Consider the following 23721-nt stretch of genomic DNA (forward strand, 5'->3'; position numbering starts at 1 on the left):
AGACAGAAGCTAGAATTATGGACATGATGCTTTTACAAAGTTAAATAGATTGCCCAAAACTCTGGTCCTCCTGCAAAGGGAGAGCTACAGTTCACATGTTGACCAGCAGAATCGCTCTGTCTTGCTGTTGTCGGGCAGCTGTGTCTGGGGAGGTCACCCCCTGAACACCAGGAGAAACCTCAACCTGGACAGGGGAGGGTTCTTTACCCTGAATGAGAAAGAATTCTTAAGCAGGTCGGACAAGTGTAGGTAAAGAAGGAATAATGCTATAGTAGCAGAGAAATGGCAGCCCCTGTACAGGCAGCAGAGAGCATGGGAGAGCAGAGGGAGGAAAGGGAAGCTTACTGAACTCCTGCTCAGCACAGGGCACATCCCTTGCCAGTTCCTGAACCAGGATCACCTAGTGTCCAGTGTCTGCTTGAATCGGCATGGCTTGGGAACTAAGCTCCTGCCACCCCAGGATTTGGGGGAACCACAGAGCACCGGATGGAGTGAGATGATGTTCTGAGAACTTCCCAAAGGCAAAGAAAGGAGATTTTTAGGCAGGCTGCTAAAGAGCATGATTGTATAGCTGCAGTCACATCCAGGTCACCTAGGTGAAGGGAACTTGCAAGCTCAAATGAGAGATCTCAGTAGCCCTTCCCTAGTTGTCTGAAGTAGAACAGAGAGAGAGACTAGTGCTTAGGTGTAGAAAATTGTACTAAATAGCAGGACAAAGACATATTTACCTGTGGAAGACTGCAGAAACAAAATGCAGTTAAGTTGAGCAGTGAGAAGACTTTATTTAAGGCAAAAAATACACACTTGAAGAAAGGGGAGTGTGCACAATCTCAGAAGAGGCACACTTAAGGGCTTAGGATTCTATCTTTTTAAGACTTTCAGGAATGGGGCAGAGGGTGAGGGGGTGGGGGAGGATGTAGGCTTGACATGTGGTCTCATGATGTCTCTGTCCAGTGAGTCAGTTCTGAAAATGTTCTGTAAGATAAATTTAACACAAGGAATTTATTGATCCTGTTCTTCTCCAAGATACTGCTTACCCTCATACAATGAGAATATATCAGTTAGGACTGCTTGTTCTGCCTTGAAATAGGCTGTTGGTTAATTACCAAAGAATATGTTAGGAGTCTTACCTGGCTTTTAAAATGGAATCTTAGCCTTAAGATGGAGTCTTGCCTGTTCATATTATACCATTTCTATCTGGGCATTTTCATCATATGCAGGAAAAGTTAATCATGATGCTTGTCCCATGTCCTTGCCCTGCCTCACTACCATTTGAAAAGGTAGCCCTTTATCGATCAATCAAGGAAGGAAGGAGCATTTCATATCCTTTGCTTTCACCCACTTAGGATGTTTCAGAGCCTACTTTTCAATCTCTGTTTTATTCATTAGCTTTTAAATGAAAAAAAATATTGTCTGGGTTGGGTTTTGGTGATTGTTTGGTCGTGACACCTAGAATTAGTGTTTAAACATTGTTTGTGACGATTAAAGCCCACTCATTCCCCATCCCTGGGCGCTGGGAAGTTCCTGCAGCCTCAGGTCAGGGGGCACGATTCCTCCTCTGTGAGACCCTCTGAGCCTCGCACCTCGCTTCCTGCCTCTCATCCAGTCTTTGTGAAGATGAAGTCATGTGACGAACGTGGAAACGTGGTGTGGGGGTGGGCAGTGTTGCACATGAGTGTGTGTTTGGCTTAGTTTCAGTCTGTCTGTCAGAGGAGGTGGACACTAATCACCCATGGCCAAGGGGAGAAGGCAGCCTTGTTTCATCCTTTGGTTTGAGAAGTAAAAGCTGAAAGGCTGGGGCCTTGAGAGGCAGGCATTAATATAAGATAAAAAGCTGGCTTTTACTGAGTTCTTTCGGTGTGCCAGGAGGAAGCGTTTTCCATGAGCTGGCTTCCTTAATCCTCAAAGGGTCATATGAAGTAGGTGCCGTGATTATGCTCATTTTACAGAAGAGGAAACTGGGACATGGAGTAGCCAAGTGAGTTTCCCAGGGTCACATGGCCAGTGAGTGACCGGAAAGGGCTGGGAAGGGAGTCTGATGGTGTCCAGGGGAGCCCTCGCTCCAGACTGGGGATATCCTTTTTTCTGGGAATTTTGTTGCTGCAGGAAGGGATCTGGAGTCTCACTGGTGTGTAGCTGTCTCCATCCCATGGACAGGGGGATGTAAGAAATTGTGAATTCAGAAATCTCTGAGTTGATTCCTGTCCTTCCCGGGTACATGAATGTTTTCTTGAACATTTCCAGGAGGTATTGCAGCCTTTGCTGGAATGCCTCAAAGGGTAAGGAATTCAGGCAGCAGCCCTATTTTTGGACAGCTTTGAAGTGATAGAAAAGTCCAGCCAGCCTCCCTCCTGCTTGAGGGTGTCAGAATGACACGTGTGAGTCTGCTCTCAAGCCCTCTGAGAACTCGGGGAAATCATGCCATTTGGGGCCCATTTCTGCTGCCTCTAACTTTGTGGAGTGTGAGGCCATGGTCCTCTCCAGAGAAGGAGTAGGAAACCATGGGTCACAGCATGAGGCAGTCTGTCTCCAGAGGGAAATAACTCACTGACTGGCATGTTGGTGACCTTCTCACAAACCCCTCACCTGAGAGACTTGGCAGTTTGAGGCACATCTTTATGCTCTGCATGCACACGCTTGCTCTGGGGGACACATGCAGTGCTGGGGCCAGTGTGCATGCCCCGCTAGGAAGAGTTCAGAGAAACTGAAAGTAGATTCCTGCCTCAGAGTTTCTGACAAGATCCAAGGAGCTGGATTTGACACCGTGTAGTTAGTTGTGACCCACCATTCACTGAAATGCTACACCAGGGCCGGAGAAACTCAGGGGAAAGTCCATGAGGGTCATTTTTACCTATTGCCAGAATGCCTTTGTTGTGTTGTCTGTGGGTAAAAACGCATGTCTGCCTTCTACCTCAGGTGTTTCTCCCAAGAACAAATAGATGAAACTCCTTATAAATCACAGCTCTTGAGAATGAGCAGCAAGATGCTTAACTAAAAGTTAAACATGGAGGCTCCAGCTGGGCCCTCCCATTTGCCTTCACTATTAAAAAAATTTTTTAAATCAAGGTACGTACAATAAAATGCACAAATCTTAGATATAGCTTGATGCATTTGGCACATGTGTACACTCATGTAACCATCACCCAGATCAAGATAACAAACATTATCACAAATTTTTCCCCCTTGACCTGTTTCACCCATCCCCATGGCAACTGCCAGTCTGTCTGTGCTTAAGTGTATTTCTTATGAGTGTTTGTTCATTTGTTTTGTTGTTTTGATTCTACATATAAGTGAAATCATATGGTTTTTGTCTTTCTCTGTCAGACTTATTTCACTTAGCATCATACCCTCTAGGTTTGTCCAAGTTTTAGCAAACAGCAAGATTTTTTTTTATGGCTAAGCAATATTCCATTGTATATATATATATATGTATCACATCTTCTTTATCCATTCATCTGTAGATGGACATTTAGGTTGTTTCATATCCTGGTTATTGTAACTAATGCTGCAATAAACATAGGAATGCATGTGTCTTTTCAAATTAGCAGTTTTGTTCTCTTCAAGTAGATTCCCAGAAGGGGAATTACCAGCTTGAATGGTAGTTCTGTTTTTATTTTTTTGAGGACTCTCCACACTGTTTTCCATAGTGGCTGCATCAGTTTACATTACCACCCACAGTGTAGGAGGGTTCCCTTTTCTCCACATCCTCACCAATACTTGTTATTTCTTGTCCTGTTGATATTAGATTAGCCCCTCTGACTGGTGGGAGCTGATGTCTTATTGTGGTTTTGATCAAGTGTAAAATCTTTTCTTTCTTTCAGTATTTTTTAAGTGTCAAATGATTTCCTTTCACAGAAATTATAACTGAGGAATCAGTGTGTGTTTATTGTGACCTGAAATGGTTCTGCTTATCCTGGTTACTCTAAATTAGCTTTTTCCTTCTTCCTGCAGATCAGCCAGCAGACATGATGAGCACCAAGGCCTTTACGTTGGTGTCTGCTGTGGAGCGGGAGCTGCTGATGGGCGACAAGGAGCGTGTCAACATAGAATGTGTGGAGTGCTGCGGCCGGAACCTGTACGTGGGCACCAATGACTGCTTCATTTACCACTTCCTGCTGGAGGAGAAAACTCTGCCCACAGGCACAGCCACATTCACTGCCACTAAGCAGCTGCACAGACACCTGGGTTTCAAGAAGCCAGTGAATGAGCTGCGAGCAGCATCAGCTCTCAACAGACTGCTGGTGCTCTGTGAAAACGGCATAACTCTGGTGAACATGAGGAGCCTGGAGCCGGTGCCCTCGGGGGCCCGCATCAAAGGGGCCACGGCTTTCGCTTTGAACGAGAACCCTGTGAGTGGGGACCCGTTCTGCGTGGAAGTCTGCATCATCTCTGTCAAGCGGAGAACCATCCAGGTGTTCATGGTGTACGAGGACAGGGTTCAGATCATCAGGGAGGTGTCTACGCCGGAGCAGCCGCTGGCCGTGGCTGTGGACGGCCACTTCCTGTGCCTGGCTCTGACCACCCAGTACATCATCCTGAACTACAACACTGGCGTCGCCCAGGACCTGTTTCCCTACTGCAGCGAAGAGAAGCGCCCAATCGTCAAGCGGATCGGGAGACAGGAGTTCCTCCTGGCGGGCCCGGGAGGGCTGGGTGAGCAGGCTGCTTTAGTGCCTCCACTAACTGTCACCTAGCTGCCCTCTCTGTCTCATCTCCAGGAATTCAATGCTGGAATCCAAGACAGAGTTGTTAGTGGTGAAAAATAGATACTTGTGAAGAGTATTTGCCAACTTTGAGGATATGTGGCAAGATGTAAACAGAACGCATAACCAGTGTTTGCTAAAATTTCCCCAGATTGTTGTGTGAATGTGCAGTTAATGGGACAATAGTAGACCAGTCATAAAGCCAGTTTTATTTCAAGCTAAAGAGGAGCCTGAACATGGCTCTGGGGAGAAAGTACCTTTAAGTAAATAATGACAAAAATAAGAATCTGTGAGTCATCCTTATGAAATTTTCACATAGGTGGGTTTGTTAGTTGATTGTTTTGGTTCCTCCTTTCAACAAGGGGTTGGGGGGCTCACTCATAGGCATTTGGGGCTCACTTATAGGTATTTCCAAATGTGCAGCCTTAGACTTCAATGGGATGTCCGTATTTTTCCCTGGTTGGCTGCAATTTCATCCCACTAAAAATTTCCTAGTAGCTCCTTGGGGGGGCTTTGCTGTTCTGTGTGGCCTTACTACTTCTCGGCACAGCTTTGTTGACATTGAGTGAGAGCGGATAAGTCGCGGTGTTTCTTTTTGGTCGTGGACAGCTCGTGTTAGGACTGTGCACAGGCCTGTGACATGCAGGTGCTGGTGAGGTAGACCCCTTACCCCTAGTATTCTCACCATCCAGAGGTGAGTGTAGACATCTCATTTCTAAGCGATATAGGTCAAACATTTCCTGGTAATAACAAAAAGTGAGGTTGTGAGCTAGTTAGTATGTATTTCCTGATTTTTACCTTGTTTGTTTAAATGGACTTCAATTTTTTAAAGCGGTTTTGGGTTTACAGCAAAACTGAACAGAAACACAGAGTTCCTGTATACTCCCTGTGCCCAAACACATACAGCCTCCCCAACTCTCAGCATGCCCTGACAAAGTGCAGCGTTGGTTATAGCTGATGAAGCTGCCCTGACACATCATTATCCCCCAGAGTCTGTAGTTTACCTCTGGGCACAGTCTTGGTAGTTTATATCCTATGGGTTTGTACAAACTTATAATGGCATGTATCCATCATTATGTACCATATGGCATTTTCACTGCCTTAGAAGTCCTCTGTGCTCTACCTATTCATCCCCATGCTCCCAACACCCCCCCAGCAACAGCCGGTCTTTCCAAAGTGTCGTGTAATGGAAATCACACAATGTGAAGCCTTTTTGCATTGCTTTTCTTTACTTAGTAATATGCACTAAGCTTCCTTCATGTCTTTTCATGGCTTGATAGCTCGGATTTTTACTTTTTGGAAAAAAATTCTTTACCCCAAACATTTTTTTCTTTAGAAAAATTCCAATTTGTAATGAAAATTTTTATTATGCAAAACATATATTTTAAAAAATGTGCTATAATGAACTCAATGTACCCATCATCCAGTTGCAGCTATATCAGTTCCTTACCAGTTGTTCGATTTATATACCTAACCATTAAGCCTTCTTGATGATTGTGAAGCCAATAACAGAATTGAAGCATTTCACCTGCCAACATTTCAGTATGTCATTCTATGTTACCTAACAAAAAAAAGAAAACCATTACATAACTAAAAAAAAAATTAACAGTAATTCCTTGATATCATCAAATCAAGGCATATCATATTTCTCCTATTGTCATATGTAGAAAGGCGTACATACATTTATGTTTAACTATGTGTATGTGTATTTTTCAGTTTGCTTGAATCAGTTTCCACGTAAGGCCCATGCTTTGCAATTAGATGGCATCTGTTAAGTTTCTCTTTCTTTAGGTTCCTTCTCCTTGTCTTCTTCCTTTTTCTTTAATGCTCTATTGAAGAAATTGGATCATATAACCTATAGCTTCCCACAGTCTGAATTTTGATGATTTTATCCCCATCTTATTGTTTAATGTGTTAGGATGACATATAAATACATCAAGGGTTCCTGACAACTGGTAACTTGGGTCACAAGTCTTATCAGAATCAAGTGTTTTCTTTTTGGTTTTTGGTTTTTTTGCTCATTTTGGGGGAGAGGCAAGGTTTCTTCACAGTTACCAGAGAACTTCCATCAGGGTTGTAGAACATTTTGTCCCTCTTTGTGATGTTAATAGCTTTTGATGGGTTTTGCTTTAATCGTTAGGCGCTGCCAAATGGCAGTATTCTATTTCTGTCCACTCCCCCTTCATGGATTAAATGAAATGCATGGGAGAAGAGAAGCTTCTCACTAATTGTTTGGTTGCCCCAGGTACACTGTATAAGAAAGGCAGGATGAGGTGTTCGATAAAGTGATCCTTTCTGTCTTCCAGAAGTGACTTTTTAAAAAGTCACTAATTTAAATTAATCTGAGTGTTTCAGCCCATCTGTGTTTGGTGGGAGTTTATTCAGGTTGACTGCTGAGTCCCTTTCACATGACTCTGGACCTTTGATGGCCTCCTTGCCTTCTGGTATGACAAGGTATTACAGGATCACATTGTATGTTTCCTGCCTGAGATCCAGTTCCAGCCATTTCTCCAAGGACTCCTGGTATTTAGAGACCACAGTCTGGATGCTAGAGGTGTTTCTTGTCCATAGTTTCTAGGCCTCTTCAGTAGACAAAGTTAGTAAGTATGCATTTTTTAAAAATAAAATGCATTATGAGGTCATATTGATAGAACCTATACAGGGCCACAGGGCCTTGACCTCATCTATCTGTATACCTGTATCTCCTTTCAACCATAGCAAAAATCCAGCAGACTACCACTCCAACATGATTATTCCTTTGCTTTACCCCACAGTACAGAGAATAGATAACAGTACTGCTGCTGTTCCCACAACGTAATTACTGAAAAAAGTTTGATTGCTCATAGTTCTTTTTGTCCTTAGGGTAGGGTATGTATAACCCATTGGGAATATGTAGTAACATTACTGTATCTTCAAGTCATTTGGAATAGGTCCTCTCTGTATGGTGTGCCACCAACTGGAAATGTGGTTGGATTGATTTGTTTCATTTTAGTTTCAAATTTTAGAAATTGTTTTATTTTTTTATTATGTAAATACAAGTTTACAACTCAGATGATACAGTAAGGTATATTCAAAGAGCTAATATCCTGTCTCCTTCACCTATTCATGGGTAACCTTTATTTTTATGGTTTATCCTTTCACTCTTAAATGAAAAATATAAACAAATATGTAAATATTTTTATCTCCCCCTTTCGTGGCTTTTTTTCCTTAACAAGGTATCATGGAGCTCACTTTACAGTTTGATATAGAGATAGTCTTCATTCCTCTTTACAGCTGCATGCTACTCCATGCAGTAGTGGTAACAGTTTTTTCAATTAGTCTCCTATTGGTGAGCATTTGGTTTTTTTCCAGACTTGTGGTATTAATAGAGACTTCTGTTTTATATTTTTCCAGTCTCTATAGGAAAGCTTTCTAGTGGTAGATTATGGAGTCAAAGTGTAAATGCATGTGGATTTTGCTAGGTCCTGCCATATTCCCTTTGATAAAGTTTGCCCCATTTTATAGTCTCTGTAGCAACATATGATGAGGCCTATGCCCCCTCAGCTTTGCCAACAGAGTAAGTAGAGTATCTGGGCCTTTTGTGTTTTTGCCAGTCTCATACATGAGAAGCAGTATCTTGAAGTTAACTGTATTTCTCCAGTGGTGAACAAGATTAAACATTTTAATGCATTTAAGAGACATTTGCATTTCTTTTGATTGCATTATCTATTCTTCCCTCTAGCCCTTTATTTTAGTGTTCTTTATGTATTTGAGATTCCTACTTTTTGTCTGTCGTATGTTTTAAATATTTGTTTCCATTTTTTACCATGCAAAAGCTTTTCTTAAAGATTTCTATGTAATCAAATATATTAACCTTTTTACTTTGTTGCCTTTTGATTTTGACTCATAATTAGGGATATGGCCCCCTCCTCCAAGTTGTAGAAAAAAATTCACCCATGTTTTCTGCTGGTACTTTTATGGTTTCTTTTTTCATAGTGGAAAGTACTAGGAATGGATGCAATTTACAGTTTTCTATATAGCTGTATATTACCCCAACAGACTGATTAAAGAGTCCCTCTTTTCCTCACTGACTCAGGTGCTGTCTTTAGCATTCAATAATTTCCTTACACTGCTCTATCTGTCTCTGGATTTTCTGTTTTGGTTCATCAGTCTCTGCCTGTTCATGAGCCAGCATCCAGCTATTTCAGTTACAAAGGCTTTATGGTGAAAACATCCGACTCCAAAATCCTTTTGTTGGTTGCAGTGCTAGGATTGGAAAACAATAGTCAATCATATTTAGCATGCATTTTTCCTGAAGCGTGTATACTCTCTCTTGACTACACGGACATCATGCTGAATGGACCAACCTTTTTAATGATTGCTCTGCTTTTAATTGGTATGATTAAAGGAAGTTGGAAGTTGGAAGATGGCCTGTAAATTCTTTTACACCACACCTCCTCAAGACTCTGTGCATAGCACAGTAACCACCACCATGGATTCAGACATTCAGGAAATGAATGGATGCAGACATGCCTCTAAACATGAAAGCTACGTGTTTTTATTCTGCCCACTGCCTTTCTTCCTGAAGATCACATGTGCCCACTTCCATGTCATGAGAAATTGCTCGTAACTTTTTGGTTTAAATTTTCCCATTTTAGTAAGGAAGTTAACCTTGAACCTTTGGTAACCACGAATCTTAAGTCTGCAGTGGCAATAAGTACATACCTATCGATAATCACCCTAAATGTAAATGGACTGAATGTACCAATCAAAAGACATAGAGTCACTGAATGGATAAAAAAACAAGATCCATCTATATGCTTCCTACAAGAGACTCACTTTAAACCCAAAGACATACACAGACTAAAAGTGAAGGAATGGAAAAAGATATTTCATGCAACTAATAGAGAGAAAAAAGCAGGAGCTGCAGTACTTGTATCAGACAAAATAGACTTCAAAACAAAGAAAGCCACAAGAGATAAAGAAGGACATTACATAATGATAAAGGGGTTAATCCAACAAGAAGATATAACCATTATAAATATCTATGCGCCCACACAGGAGCACCTACATATGTGAAACAAATAGTAACTGAATTAAAAGGGGAAATAGGATACAATGCATTCATTCTCAGAGATTTCAACACTCCACTCACTCTGAAGGACAGATCAACCAGACAGAAAATAAGTAAGGACACAGAGGCACTGAACAACACATTAGAACAAATGGACCTAACAGACATCTACAGAACTCTACACCCGAAAGCAGCAGAATACACATTCTTCCTTTTTTTCTTTTTAAATTTTGGTATCATTAATCTACAATTACATGAATAACATTATGTTTACTAGGCTCTCCGCTTCACCAAGTCTCCCCCACGTACCCCTTCACAGTCACTGTCCATCTGCATAGTAAGATGCTGTAAAATCACTACTTGTCTTCTCTGTGTTGCACAGCCCTCCCCGTACCCCCCACGCTACACATTCTTCTTAAGTGCACATGGAACATTTTCAAGAATAGATCACATACTAGGCCACAAAAAGAGCCTCAGTAAATTAAAAAAGATTGAAATTGTACCAACCAGTTTCTCAGACCGCAGAAGTATGAAACTAGAAATAAATTATGAAAAGAAAATGAAAAATTTCACAAACACATGGAGGCTTCACAACATGCTCCTAAATAACCAATGGATCAATGACCAAATAAAAACAGAGATCAAGCAATAATTGGATACAAATGACAACAATAATTCAACACCTCAAAATCTGTGGGACACAGCCAAGGACGTGCTAAGAGGAAAGTATATTGCAATACAGGCCTACCTCAGGAAAGAAGAACAATCCCATATAAGCAGTCTAAACTCACAATTAATGAAACTAGAAAAAGAACAAATGAGGCCCAAAGTCAGTAGAAGGAGGGACATAAGAAAGATTAGAGCAAAAATAAATAAAATCGAGAAGAATAAAACAATAGAATCAATGAAACAAGAGCTGGATCTTCAAGAAAATAAACAAAATAGATAAACCCCTAGCCAGACTTATCAAGAAAAAAAGAGGGTCTATACACATAAACAGAATCAGAAATGAGAAAGGAAAAATCACTGTGGACACCACAGAAATACAAAGAATTATTAGAGAATACTATGAAAATCTATATGCTAACAAAATGGATAACCTAGAAGAAATGGACAACTTTCTAGAAAAATACAAACTTCCAAGGCTGACCAGGGAAGAAACAAAATCTGAACAGACCAATCACCAGCAATGAAATTGAACCGGTAATCAAAAAAATACCTAAGAACAAAATGCCTGTGCTAGATGGCTTCACCGCTGAATTTTATCAAACATTTAATGATCCTCCTCAAAGTTTTCCAAAGAGTAGAAGAAGATGGAATACTTCCAAACTCATTCTATGAGGCCAGCATCACTCTAATACCAAAACCAGACAAAGACACCACAAAAAAAAAAAAATTGCAGACCAGTATCCCTGATGAACATAGATGCAAAAATACTCACCAAATCATTAGCAAACCGAATTCAAAAATACGTCAAAAAGATCATCCATCATGATCAAGTAGGATTTATTCCAGGGATGCAAGGATGGTACGACATTCGAAAATCCATCAACATCATCCACCACATCAACAACAAAAAAGGACAAAAACCACATGATCATCTCCATAGATGCTGAAAAAGCATTTTGACAAAATTCAGCATCCATTCATGATAAAAACTCTCAACAAAATGGGTATAGAGGGCAAGTACCTCAACATAATAAAGGCCATATGTGACAAACCCACAGCCAACATTATACTTAACAGCGAGAAGCTAAAAGCTTTTCCTTTAAGATCAGTAACAAGACAAGGATGCCCACTTTACCCACTTCTATTCAACATAGTACTGGAGGTCCTAGCCATGGCAATCAGACAACACAAAGAAATAAAAGGTATCCAGATTGGCAAGGAAGAAGTCAAACTGTTTGCAGATGACATGATATTATACATAAAAAACCCTAAAGAATCCACCCCAAAACTACTAGATCTAATATCTGAATTCAGCAAAGTTGCAGGATACAAAATTAATACACAGAAATCTGTGACATTCCTATACACTAAAAATGAACTAGCAAAGAGAGAAATCAGGGAAAAAACTCCATTCACAACTGCATTAAAAAGAATAAAATTCCTAGGAATAAACCTAACCAAGGAAGTGAAAGACCTATACTCTGAAAACTACAAGACACTCATGAGAGAAATTAAAGAAGATACCAATAAACGGAAACACATCCTGTGCCCCATATTGTCAAAATGGCCATTGTCCCTAAAGCAATCTACAGATTTAATGCAATTCCTATCAAAATATCAACAGCATTCTTCAATGAACTAGACCAAATAGTTCTAAAATTTGTATGGAACCCAAAAAGGTCCCAAATAGCCAAAGCAATCCTGAGAAGGAAGAATAAAGCTGGGGGAATTATGCTCCCCAACTTCAAGCTCTACTATGAAGCCACTGTAATCAAGACAATTTGGTACTGGCACAAGAACAGACCCAAAGACCAATGGAACAGACTAGAGAGACCTGATACAAACCCAATCATATATGGTCAATTAATATATGATAAAGGAGCTATGGACATACAATGGGGAAATGACAGCCTCTTCAACAGCTGGTGTTGGCAAAACTGGAAGCTACATGCAAGAGAATGAAACTGAATTATTGTTTAACCCCATACTCAAAAGTAAACTCGAAATGGATTAAAGACTTGAATGTAAGTCATGAAACTATAAAACTCTTAGAAGACAAAATAGGCAAATGTCTCCTGAATATAAGCATAAGCAACTTCTTCCTGAACGCATCTCCTCAACCAAGGGAAAGAAAAGCAAAAATGATCTCATGGGACTACATCAAACTAAAAAGTTTCTGTACAGCAAAGGACACCATTGATAGAACAAAAAGGCATCCTACAGTATGGGAGAATATATTCATAAATGACATATCCAACAAAGAGTTAACATCCAAAATATATAAAGAACTTATACGCCTTAACACCCAAAAAGCAAATAACCTGTTTAACAACTGGGGAGAGGATATGAAGAGACAGTTCTCCAAAAAAGAAATTCAGATGGCCAACAGACATATGAAAAGATGCTCCACATAACTAATCATCAGGGAAATGCAATTTAAAACCACAGTGAGATATCACCTCACACCAGTTAGGATGGCCAGCATCGAAAAGACTAAGAACAACAAATGTGGAGAAAGGGGAACCCTCCTACACTGCTGGTGGAAATGTAAGTTCGTTCAATCGTTGTGGAAAGCAATATGGAGGTTCCTCAAAAAACTAAAAATAGAAATACCATTTGACCCAGGAATCCCACTCCTTTGAATTTACCCAAAGAATACAACTTCTCAGATTCAAAAAAACATATGCAGCCCTATGTTTATCGCAGCAATTTTTACAATAGCTAAGATATGGAAGCAACCTGAGTGTCCACCAGTAGATGAATGGATAAAGAAGATGTGGTAAATATACACAATGGAATACTATTCGGCCTTAAGAAAGAAACAAATCCTACCACATGGATGGAGCTAGAGGACATTATGCTCAGTGGAATAAGCCAGGTGGAGAAAGACAAATGCCAAATGATTTTCCTCATTTGTGGAGTGTAACAATGGAGCAAAACTGAAGGAACAAAATAGCAGCAGACTCACAGACTCCAAGAAGGAGCTAGTGGTTACCGAAGGGGAGGGGTGTGGGAGGGCGGGTGGGGAGAGAGGGAGAAGGGGATTGAAGGGTATTATGTTTAGTGCGGGGGATCACGGGGAGAACAGTGTATGTAGCACAGAGAAGGCACATAGTGAATCTGTGGCATCTTACTACACTGATGGACAGTGACTGCATTGGGGTATGGGTGGGGACTTGACAATATGGGTAAATGTAGTAACCACATTGTTTTTTCAAGTGAAGCCTTCATAAGAGTGTATATCAATCATACCTTAATAAAAAAAAAAAGACAGAAGACCCCCCCCAAAAATTCCCCATCTTAAATAATACATGGATAAAATTTTCAAAGTGCAATTGATTATTGCAACATTAAGCTCTACCCTTTGATAATGCTTCTTGAAAAATGCAAATAATTCAGCAACTCCTCTCCCCACTGGGCCCCCTCACCCCTCCCAGCCCAAATGAAGGGGGGTGCATTGATATTTAGATGGTGCACAACTGAAAATATTGTTTTTTAAAGGGGTACCACTTACAAATTTGTTACATTTGCAGTCCTCTGGACTTGAGCTCTGTCAACAATATGGAAACAATAGAGTTCATCCCCTACTCAGCCAGCATGTAATTAGTTGATGGGTTTTAATAACTCTAGCCCTGCTCCTAAGTGGATTTGGGGCTCCTTATACAGCTTGATGTGGACCCCTCAATTGCGTTACTGCTCTGCTCCTTTATTCAACCAGTGAAATCTGCTTTTATTTTTCTATAGAAGCCTTTGTTCTTGACCTCTGGTTTCTGCACTTTTCATTTCAAGAGCATGCACGTTGGAGCCTCTGCACTGCACAGTCCTGGGGTCAGGTGATGTCCAGCCTTAATGGGGAAATTCAGTGACCCTGGTTTAATTCCAGGATGAGCCTGGACAGCATTTTGGTGTCCATATTCCCATGAGAGTGTGCTACAACAGAACATGGCTATTTGACCCAAAATTCAGCAGAGCCCTTGGGCCTGCTCAGTGCCCTTGCCCATCACATTTACACGTTGCCAGATGCCCGGTGAAGATGGGGCACATGTGCTTCTGCCCTGGTTCGCTTTCTTTCCCCTTGTGGCCCCCCTCCTCTGTCACATTCTAGACGCATGGGCAAGGCAAGATAGTGCTAACCTAATTCCTCCTCCAGAGCTCGGTCTTCATATTCCTCCCACAGCTCTGCACCTCATGTTTCTCTCCTTTAGCATTTCTTAAAGCTGCTTGAATACTTTGGCAATGTACTTCTTGGGTTAATTCAGACTTAATTAGGTCCCCTCTGTTACTGTGAAACATTGGAAATGCCCTGCCCCTGTTGTGTGTATTGTCCCTCCTCTGCCAGAGCCAGTCTGCCTTGTACTTGGTCTTACCTTTTAGCTCTGAGACATCTCGGCGCTCTGAGACATCTCGGTGTAATTTTCTGTTTCCCTTGAGCATCCTGACTTCTTACTGCTTTGGAAAGAAACGAGACAAAGGCCCTCCCCAGCCCGGCAGCTGCCCAGAATGTTTTCTCTCACATCATCTTGTGTTCTCCTCTGGCCTTTGGTGCGCTCCGTGAAACAATCTACCCCCTCCAGGAAGGATGCTGTGACGCCCTGAGAAAGCACTTGATCTCCAGCCTCCCCTCTCCCAGCAGTCTGACTTCCTGACCAGGCCTGCGTCCTGGTCCTGTCTTGTTCTGAACTCAGCCCAGTCCTGTGAGTCACCTGAGGCTGACAGCCACGTGCTGGCCTCTGACTCTCCTGCTCTCCTGCTCCCACTCAAGCAGGTGCCAGGTTCCCTGATTCCCTAAAATCCACAGTGACCATCCTTGCAATTAGTCAATTGGCCTTAGATTTAAAAGTAGAATCACTCAATTAAAGTATATGTTCAGTTTTAATAGGTAATACCGAATTAATTTTCCAAAAAGTGTTCCTTCATGCCATATCAGTACTGGGTATTATCAGTCAATAACTTTTGGCCAATCTAATGGGTAAAGGTTCGTTTTCGACTTTTTTTCTTTAAATCTGTGTTCACCTGGTTACTCATGATATGGGAATCTTTGTGAATTTATTGGTCATTTGCATTTTGTCTTCTGTGAATTACTAATTTATATCCCTTGTCTTTTTTTATTGCATTGTTAGTCTTTTTTTGTAATGATTTTTAGAGATTTCAAAGGGTCAAAGGGAAATATTTAGGTAAAAGAATGGTGCAGTCAGCAACCATGAGTCCTTAGTGGGAGACACACACACACACACACACTCACACTCACTCACACTCTCACACTCATCAAGCTTGTCCTGTCCTCTGGACAGAGTTTCAGTTGGTGCTGCTTGCCGTATGGAGATCCAGCATTAGGGCGGTGGGCAGGGCCACACCAGTGTTCCAAGCACAGTCTTGTTCTACAGGAAGGGTCTTACAGTGTATTAGGTGAGTTCCCACCTGCTGCCCGTCATCAGGAACAGCTTAATTTAGAGGAAAAGACTTAGGTTGGCACTTGACTAAGTGCAGCACATCTCAACCTTTGTAACCACAGAAAATCTAGGAGAGTCAGTCATTTCACAGGTTCAGGAATTGTGCTCATATGAAAGGTTGGAGATACTTCCCATTGTTTTATTCTTAAAGTCTCTGTATCTCTATCTCCCTCCCCTACTCTCTGTTGTGTGTAGCAGAAACCATTTGTCTGTTGCAGTATCCATGTACTCCTTTGCAGGCAACAGCATGCTGTTTTCTTTTGTTTTTTTTTTTTTAATCCAGGTATAATTTTTTTTTTTTTTTGAGAGGGCATCTCTCATATTTATTGATCAAATGGTTGTTAACAACAATAAAATTCAGTATAGGGGGGTCAACGCTCAATGTACAATCATTAATCCATCTCAAGCCTAATTCTCGTCAGTCTCCAATCTTCTGAAGCATAACGAACAAGTTCTTACATGGTGAACGAATTCTTACATAGTGAATAAATTCTTACATGGTGAACAGTACAAGGGCAGTCATCACAGAAACTTTCGGTTTTGATCATGCAATATGACCTATAAACCGTCAGGTCAAATATGAATATTTGTTTGATTTTTGTACTTGATTTATATGTTGATCCCACATTTCTCCTATTATTATTATTATTTTTATTTTTAATAAAATGCTGAAGTGGTAGGTAGATGCAAGATAAAGGTAGAAAACATAGTTTAGTGCTGTAAGAAGGCAAATGTAGATGATGAGATGATCAGGTGTGTGCCTATGGACTAAGTATTAATCCAAGCTAGACAAGGGCAGCAAGACATCCACGGATGCAGAAGATTTCTCTCAAAGCAGGGGGGGTGAGGTTCTGAGCCTCACCTCTGTTGATCCCCAAATTCTCACCTGATGGCCCCCCTGCGACTGTGCCTGTCTTAGGTTGTTCCTCCCTTGAGGAATCTTACCCATCTCTGGCTAACCAGTCATCTTCCAGGGCCATACAGGGAAATGTAAAGTTGGTAAGTGAGAGAGAAGCCATATTGTTTGCAAAGGTTAGCTTTTTACTTCTTTGCAGATTTATGCCCTGTGGCTTCTATGCCCAGCACTTGTCTCGAGGTATCTTTACCACCTGGAGGAATTATGATACTCGGTAAATTCGATATGAGGCACGAATTCTATTTAAGGTTTGTAATTAGGAAGGAAGAAGAAAAGCTATAGATGTAGCATATGAAGGAAACTTGGGAGGATTGATTATTTCTTTGACATATCTTCTTGTATAGTACCTTAAGTATGTATAGGTTTTAAACTACTAACTAATTTGCACACACATATTAACATAATAGGAATACGGTGACATAAACAAAGCAAATCTATAATTACCAGCCATCTCCAGTGAAGCCAAGAAAACCATTTAGGCACCCTAGGCATTTGTGAAAATTTATCTATGATATGATGGATATTGTCCAACTGTACTTGAACCATCAGACAAATTAAAGCAGCCCATTTCTGGGATCTGTTCACATCCCATATGTTCTTTTAACCATAGATAGTCTATAGTCATGAGATTTTGGGGTGCTACAACTTGCACCCCTCCCAACTCCTGGTTGAGTTCCAACAGTACAGATCCGGTCAAATTCATTGTCTCACTGTATGCACATGCCAGCCTAGACATCTCCCTCCTCCTTCTTATGGCAAGTCCAGGAGACGGTGGGCTGGATGCAGCCACAACCGCAGCATCGTCCAGATCCCTGTGGAGGCTTTTTGATGATCATCCCCCAGCACAAGTCCTCCAGAGAGTGCTGATGCCGGAAGCTCCTCCTCATATCGTATCTTAGTTCATTTTCTGGGTATCCAAGCTAGGCCTTGATCTTCTGCGTAGAAACAAACAGACCCTTTGCCCACACTTTGACATGCCCTCTATACCACTGTGCAGAACTCATTGGAGGTCAGCACACAGTAACTGCTTTTTTTTTTTTTTTAATTAAGAGAAAGGAATATTATCAGAAAAGAGTACCTCCATAGCTGATCATCTGACACCCTTTAAGTGATCAACATTAAGGATATTTAAAGCATGCGTTGATCTTTGATTTACCAATAGTTTTATCCTGTTAAGGAGTAATCCCCCTTTTCTTTCTTTCTTTCTTTTTTTTTTTAAATTTTTAATCTACACTTACCTGAAGAATACTATGTTTACTATGCTCTCCCCTATATCAGGTCCCCCCTAACAACCACATTACGGTTACTGTCCATCAGCTTAGCAAAATGTGGTAGAGTCACTACTTGTCCTCTCTGTGTGGTGCAGCCCACCCTCCCCTTTCTCCCTCCCCCCCATGCATGCTAATCTTAATACCCCCCTTCTTCTTCCCCCCCCTTATCCCTCCCTGCCCACCCATCCTCCCCAGTTCCTTTCCCTTTGGTACCTGTTAGTCCATTTTTGGGTTCTGTAATTCTGCTGCTGTTTTGTTCCTTCAGTTTTTCCTTTGTTCCTATACTCCTCAGATGAGTGAAATCATTTGGTATTTCTCTTTCTCCGCTTGGCTTATTTCACTGAGCATAATACTCTCCAGCTCCATCCATGTTGCTGCAAATGGTTGGATTTTTCCACTTCTTATGGCTGAGTAGTATTCCATTGTGTATATGTACCACATCTTCTTTATCCATTCATCTACAGATGGACATTTAGGTTGCTTCCAATTCTTGGCTATTGTAAATAGTGCTGCGATAAACATAGGAGTGCATCTGTCTTTCTCAAACTTGATTGCTGCGTTCTTAGGGTAAATTCCTAGGAGTGGAATTCCTGGGTCAAATGGTAGGTCTGTTTTGAGCATTTTGATGCACCTCCATACTGCTTTCCACAATGGTTGAACTAATTTACATTCCCACCAGCAGTGTAGGAGGGTTCCCCGTTCTCCACAGCCTCGCCAACATTTGTTGTTGTTTGTCTTTTGGATGGCAGCTATCCTTACTGGTGTGAGGTGATACCTCATTGTAGTTTTAATTTGCATTTCTCTGATAATTAGCGATGTGGAGCATCTTTTCATGTGTCTCTTGGCCATCTGTATTTCTTTTTTGGAGAACTGTCTGTTCAGTTCCTCTGCCCATTTTTTAATTGGGTTATTTGTTTTTTGTTTGTTGAGGCGTGTGAGCTCTTTATATATTCTGGACGTCAAGCCTTTATCGGATGTGTCATTTTCAAATATATTCTCCCATACTGTAGGGTTCCTTTTTGTTCTATTGATGGTGTCTTTCGCTGTACAGAAGCTTTTCAGCTTAATGTAGTCCCACTTGCTCATTTTTGCTGTTGTTTTCCTTGCCCGTGGAGATATGTTCAAGAAGAGATCACTCATGTTTATGTCTAAGAGGTTTTTGCCTATGTTTTTTTCCAAGAGTTTAATGGTTTCGTGACTTACATTCAGGTCTTTGATCCATTTTGAGTTTACCTTTGTATATGGGGTTAGACAATGGTCCAGTTTCATTCTCCTACATGTTGCTGTCCAGTTTTGCCAGCACCATCTGTTGAAGAGACTGTCATTTTGCCATTGTATGTCCATGGCTCCTTTATCAAATATTAATTGACCATATATGTTTGGGTTAATTTCTGGGGTCTCTAATCTGTTCCACTGGTCTGTGGCTCTGTTCTTGTGCCAGTACCAAATTGTCTTGATTACTATGGCTTTGTAGTAGAGCTTGAAGTTGGGGAGTGAGATCCCCCCTACTTTATTCTTCTTTTTCAGGATTGCTTTGGCTATTCGGGGTCTTTGGTGTTTCCATATGAATTTTTGAATTATTTGTTCCAATTCATTGAAGAATGTTGCTGGTAATTTGAGAGGGATTGCATCAAATTTGTATATTGCTTTCGGCAGGATGGCCATTTTGACGATATTAATTCTTCCTAGCCATGAGCATGGGATGAGTTTCCATTTATTAGTGTCCCCTTTAATTTCTCTTAAGAGTGACTTGTAGTTTTCAGAGTATAAGTCTTTCACTTCTTTGGTTAGGTTTATTCCTAGGTATTTTATTCTTTTTGTTGCAATGGTGAATGGAATTGTTTTCCTGATTTCTCTTTCTATTGATTCGTTGTTAGTGTATAGGAAAGCTACAGATTTCTGTGTGTTAATTTTGTATCCTGCAACTTTGCTGTATTCCGATGTCAGTTCTAGTAGTTTTGGAGTGGAGTCTTTAGGGTTTTTTATGTACAGTATCATATCATCTGCAAATAGTGACAGTTTAACTTCTTCTTTACCAATCTGGATTCCTTGTATTTCTTTGTTTTGTCTGATTGCCGTTGCTAGGACCTCCAGTACTATGTTAAATAACAGTGGGCAGAGTGGGCATCCCTGTCTGGTTCCCGATCTCAGTGGAAATGCTTTCAGCTTCTCGCTGTTCAGTATAATGCTGGCTGTGGGTTTATCATATATGGCCTTTATTATGTTGAGGTACTTGCCCTCTATTCCCATTTTGCTGAGAGTTTTTATCATGAATGGATGTTGAATTTTGTCAAATGCTTTTTCAGCATCTATGGAGATGATCATGTGGTTTTTGTCTTTCTTTTTGTTGATGTGGTGGATGATGTTGATGGATTTTCGAATGTTGTACCCTCCTTGCATCCCTGGGATGAACCCCACTTGGTCATGGTGTATGATCCTTTTGATATACTGTTGAATTCTGTTTGCTAATATTTTATTGAGTATTTTTGCATCTATATTCATCAGGGATATTGGTCTGTAATTTTCTTTTTTGGTGGGGTCTTTGCCTGGTTTTGGTATTAGGGTGATGTTGGCTTCATAGAATGAGTTTGGGAGTATTCCCTCTTCTTCTATTTTGTGGAACACTTTAAGGAGAATGGGTATTATGTCTTCTCTGTGTGTCTGATAAAATTCCGAGGTAAATCCGTCCGGCCCCGGGGTTTTGTTCTTGGGTAGTTTTTTGATTACTGTTTCAATTTCTTTGCTTGTAATTGGTTTGTTTAACTTTTGTGTTTCTTCCTTGGTCAGTCTTGGGAGGTTGTATTTTTCTAGGAAGTTGTCCATTTCTTCTAGGTTTTCCAGCTTGTTGGCATATAGGTTTTCATAGTAGTCTTTAATAGTTCTTTGTATTTCTGTGGAGTCTGTCGTGATTTTTGCATTCTCATTTCTGATTATGTTGATTTGTGTTGACTCTCTTTTTCTCTTAATAAGTTGGGCTAGAGGCTTATCTATTTTGTTTATTTTCTCAAAGAACCAGCCCTTGGTTTCGTTGATTTTTGCTATTGTTTTATTCTTCTCCATTTTGTTTATTTCTTCTCTGATCTTTATTATGTCCCTCCTTCTGCTGACTTTAGGCCTCATTTGTTCTTCTTTTTCCAGTTTTAATAATTGTGATGTTAGACTATTCATTTGGGATTGTTCTTCCTTCTTCAAGTGTGCCTGGATTGCTATATACTTTCCTCTTAAGACTGCTTTCGCTGCATCCCACAGAAGTTGGGGCTTAGTGTTGTTGTTGTCATTTGTTTCTATATATTCCTTGATCTCTATTTTGATTTGTTCATTGATCCATTGATTATTTAGTAGCATGTTGTTAAGCCTCCATGTGTTTGTGAGCCTTTTTGTTTTCTTTGTAGAATTTATTTCTACTTTCATACCTTTGTGGTCTGAAAAATTGGTTGGTAGAATTTCAATATTGTGGAATTTACTGAGGCTCTTTTTGTGAGCTAGTATGTGGTCTATTCTGGAGAATGTTCCATGTGCACTTGAGAAGAATGTATATCCTGTTGCTTTTGGATGTAGAGTTCTATAGATGTCTATTAGGTCCATCTGTTCTAGTGTGTTGTTCAGTGCCTGTGTGTCTTTACTTATTTTCTGCCCGGTGGATCTATCCTTTGGGGTGAGTGGTGTGTGAAATCTCCTACAATGAATGCATTGCAGTCTATTTCCCTCTTTAGTTCTGTTAGTATTTGCTTCACATATGCTGGTGCTCCTGTGTTGGGTGCATATATATTTAGAATGGTTATATCCTCTTGTTGGACTGAGCCCTTTATCATTATGTAGTGGCCTTCTTTATCTCTTGTTACTTTCTTTGTTTTGAAGTCTATTTTGTCTGATATTAGTACTGCAACCCCTGCTTTCTTCTCACTGTTGTTTGCCTGAAATATGTTTTTCCATCCCTTGACTTTTAGTCTATGCTTATCTTTGGGTTTAAGGTGAGTTTCTTGTAAGCAGCATATAGATGGGTCTTGCTTTTTTATCCATTCTATTACTCTATGTCTTTTGATTGGTGCATTAAGTCCATTTACATTTAGGGTGACTATTGAGAGATATGTACTTATTGCCATTTCAGGCTTTAGATTCGTGGTTACCAAAGGTTCAAGGTTAGCTTCTTTAGTATCTTACTGCCTAACTTAGCTCACTTATTGAGCTGTTATATACACTGTCTGGAGATTCTTTTCTTCTCTCCCTTCTTATTCCTCCTCCTCCATTCTTCATATGTTGTGTGTTTTGTTCTGTGCTCTTTTTAGGGGTGCTCCCATATAGAGCAGTCCCTGTAGGATGCCCTGTAGAGGTGGTTTGTGGGAAGCAAATTCCCTCAGCTTTTGCTTGTCTGGGAATTGTTTGATCCCACCATCATATTTAAATGATAGTCATGCTGGATATAGTATCCTTGGTTCAAGGCCCTTCTGTTTCATTGCATTAAGTATATCATGCCATTCTCTTCTGGCCTGTAGGGTTTCTGTTGAGAAGTCTGATGTTAGCCTGATTGGTTTTCCTTTATAGGTGACCTTTTTCTCTCTAGCTGCCTTTAAAACTCTTTCCTTGTCCTTGATCCTTGCCATTTTAATTACTATGTGTCTTGGTGTTGTCCTCCTTGGATCCTTTCTGTTGGGGGTTCTGTGTAATTCCATGGTCTGTTCGATTATTTCCTCCCCCAGTTTGGGGAAGTTTTCAGCAATTATTTCTTCAAAGACACTTTCTATCCCTTTTCCTCTTTCTTCCTCTTCTGGTATCCCTATAATACGAATGTTATTCCTTTTGTATTGGTCACATATTTCTCTTAGTGTTGTTTCATTCCTGGAGATCCTTTTATCTCTCTCTATGTCAGCTTCTATACGTTTCTGTTCTGTGGCTTCTATTCCTTCAGTGGCCTCTTGCATCTTATCCATTCTGCTTATAAATCCTTCCAGGGATTGTTTCACTTCTGTGATCTCTTTCCTGACATCTGTGATCTCCTTCCGGACTTCATCCCACTGCTCTTGCATTTTTCTCTGCATCTCATCCCACTGCTCTTGCATTTTTCTCTGCATCTCATCCCATTGCTCTTGCATTTTTCTCTGCATCTCTGTCAGCATGTTCATGATTTTTATTTTGAATTCTTTTTCAGGAGGACTAGTTAGGTCCGTCTCCTTCTCAGGTGTTGTCTCTGTGATCTTTGTCTGCCTGTAGTTTTGCCTTTTCATGGTGATAGAGATAGTTTGCAGAGCTGGTACAAGTGACCGCTGGAGGAGCTTCCCTTCTTGTTGGTTTGTAGCCTTTTCCTGGGAGAATAGCGACCTCTAGTTGCTTGTGCTGGGCAGCTGTGCGCAGACAGGGCTTCTGCTTCCTGCCCAGTTGCTTTGGGGTTTATCTCCACTGTTGCTGTGGGCTTGGCCTGGCTGGGGCTGTTCCTCCAAAATGGTGGAGCCCCGTTGGAGGGGGAGCGGCCAGGAGGCTATTTATCTCCGTAAGGGGCCTCTGTGCTCCCTGCTGCCCAGGGGGTTAGAGTGCCCAGAGATCCCCAGATTCCCTGCCTCTGGTCTAAGTGACCTGTCCTGCCCCTTTAAGATTTCCAAAAAGCACTCTCCAAACCAAAACAACAACAGCAACAATGAGAGAGGGAACAGAAAGAAAGAGAAAA

The 23721-nt window shown here is 40.9% G+C and overlaps 1 protein-coding gene across 4 annotated transcripts in view; it reads left to right on the forward strand.

Annotated features, from left to right (window-relative positions):
* Positions 1 to 23721, forward strand: part of TGFBRAP1 (transforming growth factor beta receptor associated protein 1) — a 77591-nt gene that overhangs the window by 19124 nt on the left and 34746 nt on the right. For all 4 annotated transcript variants that reach the window (XM_037019991.2, XM_037019990.2, XM_037019989.2 and 1 more), the window contains exon 2: positions 3952 to 4653. In XM_037019991.2, coding sequence (XP_036875886.2) covers positions 3966 to 4653 — 688 coding nt within the window. In that variant the 5' untranslated portion in view covers positions 3952 to 3965. The remainder of the gene's footprint in view (positions 1 to 3951; positions 4654 to 23721) is intronic.

Source organism: Manis javanica, chromosome 1, assembly GCF_040802235.1.
Source record: "Manis javanica isolate MJ-LG chromosome 1, MJ_LKY, whole genome shotgun sequence".
In the NCBI taxonomy this organism is placed as follows: Eukaryota; Metazoa; Chordata; class Mammalia; order Pholidota; family Manidae; genus Manis; species Manis javanica.